Genomic DNA, 6753 nt, shown 5'->3' with positions numbered 1-6753 from the left:
GAGGAGGAGCAGGATGTGGGGAACAGCTGCTGGCCCCCCTCGCCCCACAGCGACAGCAGTCCTGCCTCTGATGACAGCATGGGGGGCTCTGGGGTAAGAGGGGCTTTGCCTTGCAGGGGTGTGAGTGCACCGTGGGGTGCTGCATGCTTTATGGAGCTTCCCCTGGGAATCACAGAATGGTTTGGATTGGAAGGGACCTTAGAGCCTATCTTGTTCTACCCCCTGCCATGGGCAGGGACACCTTCCACTATCCCAGGTTGCTCCAAGCCCTGTCTGACCTGGCCCTGAACACTTGCAGGGATGGGACAGCCACAGCTGCTCTGGGCACCCTGTGCCAGGGCTTCCCCACCCTCACAAGGAAGAATTCCTTCCCAGTATCCCATCTATCCCTGCCCTCTGGCAGTGGGAAGCCATTTCCCCTCATCCTTGCCCTCCAGGCTCTTGCCTAAGTCCCTCTCCAGCTCTCCTGGAGCCCCTTTGGGCACTGGAAGGGGCTCTAAGGTTTCCCCAGAGCCTTCTCTTCTCCAGGCTGAACACCCCCCTCTCTCCCAGCCTGGCTTCAGAGCAGAGGGGCCCAGCTCTTGGAGCAGCTCTGTGGCCTTTGCTGGGAACAGCAGATGCTTTAGAGCCATGCAGTACCTTCCATGTCCTACACAGGACTTCCCCCTCCTCCCAGGCCCGGGGATGGGTCATAGGAGCTGCTGGAATCTTGGCAGGACAAACACAGAGGGAGATGCTCGTTTGAGCAGCCATGCAGGTCCCCCAAGTGCCCGCAGATCTGGGCTTGGGGGCCCCTCTGGTCGACCAGGGGCAGGGTTGACCCTGCCCTGTGCTTCCCCAGGGCACGGACACCATGCAGGAGGTGGAGGTGCTGATGGAGAGGATGAAGCTGCTGCAGGAAAACCAGTGGGAGGAGGAAGGAGTCACACAGGAGGAGATGGCAACGCGCTTCGAGCTGGAGAAGACAGAGAGTTTGCTGGTCCCTTCCTCAGGTGAGGAGGTGCAGGGGGCAACTGTCTGGGGGCAGGAGGTCCCCATGGGCCAGGGGAGCCTGGGGAGGGGGGAAGGAACCAGAACCTGCCTGAGGGAGAGCAGGATCCGCTCTCCAGTGCAGCGCTGGCTCCCGTCTGGGCTCACGGCCACTGCGGTGGTGCCTTGTAGATATTTTGGATCCCTCCCTGCAGTCCAACATCCGCTGCTTCCTGGAGGACCCTGAATTTGGATACAAGGACTTCACACGGAGGGGGGAGCAGGCCCCCCCCACATTCCGTGCACAGGTGGGTGCTCAGCCGTGGCTCAGGTCTGGGGGGTAGCTCCTGCTTATCTCAGGGTTGTTCCCAGGATTGTGGAGAGTGGGTGAAGGGCTGGAGCTGAGCAACCAGGTGCTGAGAACTGGGGGGAGGTGTCAACTTAGGGGGGGACCCCCACTTATGTCCCTGGCTTTGGGGGGTGTCGTGGTTTAAGCCCAGCTGGAGATGAAACACGACACAGCTGCTCACTCAGCCCCCACTTTCTTCCCCCCAACCCAGGGAGGAGAATCAAAATAAAACTTGTATGCTGAGGTAAGAACAGTTTAATTATTGAAAATAAAGTAAAATACAATAATAATGGTAAATGATAATAATGACAATGAAAACGGAAAAAACAAGTGATGCACAATGCAATTGCTCAGTGTCTGCTGACCGATGCCAGAGCCGTCTTCCCAAACCCAGACTGGCCCCTTCCAGGTAACTCCCCCCAGTTTATATACTGGGCATGACGTTCTCTGGTGTGGAATATCTTTGTGGTCAGTTTGGGTCACGTGTCCTGGCTATGCTTCCTGAGCCTGAAACAAGACGAATAAAGTCCTTGACCCAGGATAAACCCAACTTAGCAAAAAACCCAAACCATCAGTGTGTTACCAACACCCTTCTCATTCCAAATCCAAAACCCAGCATTGGAACAGCTGCTGAGAAGAAATTGACTCTGCCTGAAACCAGGACAGAGGGACCCCACTTTTCCCCATCAAACCCCTACCCCAGCATCCTTTCTCCATCAGGATTACACCTGGGAGGACCACGGCTACTCGCTGATCAACCGCCTGTACCCGGATGTGGGGCAGCTCCTGGATGAGAAGTTCCAGGTGGTTTACAACCTGACCTACAACACCATCGCCATGCACTGCGGCGTGGACACCTCCATGCTGCGCCGGGCCATCTGGAACTACGTCCACTGCGTCTTTGGCATCCGGTACGTCCCCAAAACGTGGCTGGAGTTTCTTTGCCTTGGCAAGAGCCCAGGAGGAGGTCCAGTGATTTGGTCTTGGTTAGAGTGTTGCTGCTGCTTCCCCAAGGCAAAGTGATGCTGTTGGTGGGCTTGGCTGAGGTTCAGAACAGCCCTGGGAAAGGAGAATTTAGTAAGAAAATATAAAGGTGGTGAGGCTCTGGCAGAGTTTGCCCAGAGAGGTGGTGGAATCCTCATCCCTGGAAGTGTCCAAGGCCAGGTTTGATGGGGCTTGGAACATCCTGGGATAGTGGAAGGTGTCCCTGCCCATGGCAGGGGGTGGCACTGGATGGGCTTTAAGCTCCCTTCCAACACAAACCATTCCATGGTTCTATGAGTGCACAAGGCTTGTGGCTGGAATAACACATCCTCCTCTCTCCAGCTATGACGACTACGACTACGGGGAGGTGAACCAGCTGCTGGAGCGCAACTTGAAGATCTACATCAAGACAGTGGCTTGCTACCCGGAGAAGACGACCAAGCAGATCTACACACAGTTCTGGAGGCACTTCAAACACTCGGAGAAGGTGCTGCCCTGTCCCTTCCCCTCCTGGCACGGTGTTTGGGGGTGCGGACCCTGTGCCCTTACCCTGCTCTCGCCATAGGTGCACGTCAACCTGCTGCTACTGGAGGCACGGATGCAGGCGGCTCTGCTCTACGCCCTCAGGGCCGTCACCCGCTACATGACCTGAGCTGCCTCTGCTCTCTCCTCCTCCTCCTCCTGCCCTGGCTGTGTGGGAAAGGCCAGGGGGCAGCTGGTACCCGGAGAATTCGTCTGGAGTATTGTCTCCCTGCTTAATGGGCTTAGAGCTGTGGAAGGAAAGTGGGAGCTTCCCTGCACTTTCTTCCAGGAAAGGGGAGCCCCCCCAGAAGCTCTCAGTGCTGGGAAGACCCTAAAGTGCTGCCCTGGGCTTGGCAGAGCTGCGCGTGCTCCACTGCTCCGTGCCTTTTTGGGGTTAGCCCAAATGAAGCCAAACTGGGATGTCTGTGGGTGTAGTGCTGGTGTTGCAGCCCTCTGACATGTTCTGGCACCAAGGCTGCCACTGCAGAGGACTGTCCCCCTGCCAGAGATGGCCAGAGGATATAATGGGCTTCATCCCTGCTTTTTGGGTCCTGCCGTGCTGGGAGACACAGCTGCTGGTGGGGGTGCTGCCCAGGCACACCCTCCCCACCTTTCTGCCTCATCCCCTGTGATTTGGGATGTGAAGTGCCTTTAACCTAAGTGCCAGGGCAGGAGCAGGGAAAGGGTAGAAATACCCGAGTGTGTTTTACACCTTTTTGCATTGTTTTCCAACCACTGGCACATCTCCACTGCCTCAGCTTTAGGGGCTGAGGTGGGGAGCTGTGCTGGGGCATGAGGCTCCCTCAGCCCCTCTCCTGCTGTGAGGGTGGCAGGGTGGGATGGGGTGACCAAGGCTTTATCTGGATATGCAAGAGCATTCCCAGCAGCGCAGGGTGCCTGGGAGGTGTTTGTTGGGGAGCAGGATCCAGGGCCAGCAGCATCACCACCCTTGGTTTGGCTGTTGAATCATAGCTCCAGTTAAGTTATTTCTATATTTTTTGGGTATATTAACTCCTGGCTAGGCATGGAAATGCCTCTGTAACTTTGCTATGAATCTTGTTTGAAAAAATAAAATAGTTCTTTTTTTATTCTTTCTCTTCTTCCTTTTTCACTTTCCCCTTGGTCAGCCCAGGGGCTGATCCTGTATGGCATGTATAGAGGGCAGGAGTCTTGCTGCTCCAGGAGTGCCTGGGCGCATCCCTGAGTTGTCCAAGGGGGGATGTGGGAGGCCTGAGTACTCCCCATTTGCCTGAGGGGGATGGGTTTGGCTTCAGTAAACCCTCCCCGTGGTGATTGTTTCCAGTCTTTCCTGGCTGTAACATCTTCCTCGAAAGCCAGGATTTGGACATGACACTCATTCCACTGTGGTGCTAGGTGGGTGAAGCAGCACTGCGGACACCCCAACCCCATGATGTGGAGCCCAGCGCTTATCAGGGTGTGGGCAGGAGCCCCTGGAAGCTGCTGATAAGTTCCCTGAGGAGGGGCCAGCTCTGTTTGGGAGGTGCTTCCCTGCGTGCCTTAGGAGCAGGATCCTGGCTCTGGGGCTGCTTGGAACCCTCTGGCCCCTGCGGCCATGGAGGACCTGCCGTGCTGCCCCTCTGAGCAAGCATGTGGAGGGCAGTGGGGCTAGAAGGGAGGCTTGGTGAGGGTTTGCTGGGGATGTATAGGGCAGAGTCTCTATTTTGGGAGAAAGAGGTTTGAGGGCAGCTTTTTCTGGGAAACTGATGCAGGAGGACAGGGCTCCCTGGGCTTTGCTGGTTGTGCCAAAGTTCCTGGTGGACATAACAGCTGTACTTGTAGGGTGTCACTCTGTAGCACCAGAGAACACTGTGTGGGGGCCTGGGGGGCTTGGGGAGCTGAGCCAGTCCTGGGGTCTCCTTTAGCTCATAGCCTGGGTCATCGCATCAGTTTAACCCCCTTTGTTTTTTCAGTTTGTCACAATTATAAACCAATAAATTCCTCATCTGGGGCATAACCAAAGCCTGCAATTTGTGTACATATGTATAATTTCTCAGCAGCTTTCACTGTTATCTTGCAGGGCCGGTGTGCTAATAATCTCCCTACCTGTCACTGATAGTTGTGATCCCAACAGATGCTATTTGTTTTTCACTCCACTTGCCCTCAATTTAAAAACATAATGTGTTAGTGGTGTTTAAAACACATCAAAGCAACAGGAAATAATAATAATAGTAGTAATAATAATAATAATCTGTGCTGAAGGAGCACTTAAAGACTGATGGGGCCCAATGTGCTTTGCAAAATTGGCATTACTGGGCCTGAGCTGCCCTCGCTGTGCAGGGGTTCATGTGGGGCTGGAGATGAGGAGAAATATCTGTGCCCTGAGTGTGGACAGCTCATTCCCTACAGATGCAAGCAGATACCTGGATCCACTGCATGGGCTGGAGATGGATAATCATAGAGCCATGGAATGGTTTGGGTTGGGGGGGAACCTTAAAGATCATCTTGTTCCAAGCCCCTGTCATGGGAGGGGATAAGCTGAGGCTTAAGACAAAGCAGCTGCACAAGAACTGGGGGGATGTTTGGCTAAAGTGAGTGGTGGGTGGGCACAGGTCTCTGTCCCAGCTCTTGCCGGTGTCCATGTCTGCTGTGGGCAATCAATGCCCTGTGTTTCTGTGGGATCACATACTTCCCAGTGGAGAGCAGCTACCTCAGCAAAGCCTCTGCTGTGGTCACCTCGGACTGCGATAGAGTTGAGCACCAGAGCTCCCACTTCTGTCACTGCCTTAGCTCATAGGAGCAGAAAGTATCTGGCCCATGGAGCCCAAAATATGCCCTGGCACCCTCTGTGCCCAGTGCCAGCCCTGGCATAACCTACCTGTTGGTGGGCACCTTGGGGTCCTTGGAGTGCCAGCGGTGGCTGGGAATCGGGGTCCCTCCACAAGCCCCTCCAAAACGAGCTCCATCCTTGCAGACACAGCAGAAGAGCTTGGCAGGGTGGGGGTCCACAAGCTCCCAGCCCTTTGCAAGTAAAAAGCTGATTGCTTTGGATTTAAGGTGATAATGGGGCTGTCATGATGTAGCCAACAACCTGTCCTCGCTGGGGATAAATTTGGCTTATCCCGGGGAATGTGCGGGTTTCTGGGCACCTCAGATGGCTGCTGGAGCATTTAAGTCCTTGGAAGCATCCACGCAGCAGGGATGGTGCGGCCAGGGCTGGGACCAGCTGTAATTCAGGATGTGTCTCCGAGTTGCTGTCACCGCCCGGGATCGGGGCGCCCAACCCGCACCCCCAGCTCTGAGACAGCCGGGGGATGAGCACCGCGGTGGGTGCAAGGGCGTCCCCAACACTTGCTGAGACAATCGAGGGCACAGACGGGCTCCACAGCCCGGAGCTGCCCGGATTTACAGCCCAAACCACTCCGAAAACGGGCAGGCGGGACCGGCCCGGGGCTGGGCTCGGGACCCGTCGGTGTCCCCCGGCCCCGCCAGCGCCTCCTCCCCGCCGCTCCACGGCTTTCCCGGCTCGGCAGCGCCGCTCGCTGGGAGTCGGCGGGAGCTGCGAACCGGCCGCTGGAATCAGCCCCGCCACGATCCTGCCCCGCATGCCCGCTCTGAACCTTGGAATCCCGGAATCCCAGGATGGTTTGGGTTGGAAGGGACCTGAAAGCTCATCTCGTTCCACCTCTGCCCTGGGCAGAGACACCTTCCCCTGGACTAGGCTGTGGGGTGTGCGTGTGTGTGTGTGTTCGTGCCAGCCGCTCCCTCCGGAGCCCTGAGATCTTCAGGGTGAGGTTTTCCTTGCCCGGAGTGTTAAGAGGCTAAATCCACCTCCGACGTAACGCAGGGAATCATCTCAGGCTTCTGCGGGCAAACCCCGAACCCAAAACTTCATCCCAGCCCTCCCAACACCCCATCACCCCCCATGCCAGTTCTCCATGACCCCTGTCACGCTCTGACCCCAAAGCCCC

General features: G+C 56.3%; 1 protein-coding gene across 1 annotated transcript in view; it reads left to right on the top strand.

The window, feature by feature from the left end:
• Nucleotides 1-3912, top strand: part of SESN2 (sestrin 2) — an 8999-nt gene extending 5087 nt beyond the window's left edge. The window contains 6 exon segments of the mRNA XM_017736086.1: nucleotides 4-93; nucleotides 842-992; nucleotides 1162-1277; nucleotides 2039-2229; nucleotides 2645-2789; nucleotides 2868-3912. Of these exon segments, the coding sequence (XP_017591575.1) occupies nucleotides 4-93; nucleotides 842-992; nucleotides 1162-1277; nucleotides 2039-2229; nucleotides 2645-2789; nucleotides 2868-2954 (780 nt within the window). The 3' untranslated portion in view covers nucleotides 2955-3912.
• The last annotated feature ends 2841 nt before the right edge of the window (nucleotides 3913-6753 follow it).

This window comes from Corvus brachyrhynchos, unplaced genomic scaffold (genome assembly GCF_000691975.1).
Source record: "Corvus brachyrhynchos isolate BGI_N302 unplaced genomic scaffold, ASM69197v1 scaffold65, whole genome shotgun sequence".
NCBI lineage: Eukaryota > Metazoa > Chordata > Aves > Passeriformes > Corvidae > Corvus > Corvus brachyrhynchos.
This window is presented reverse-complemented; position numbering and strand designations above follow the sequence as displayed.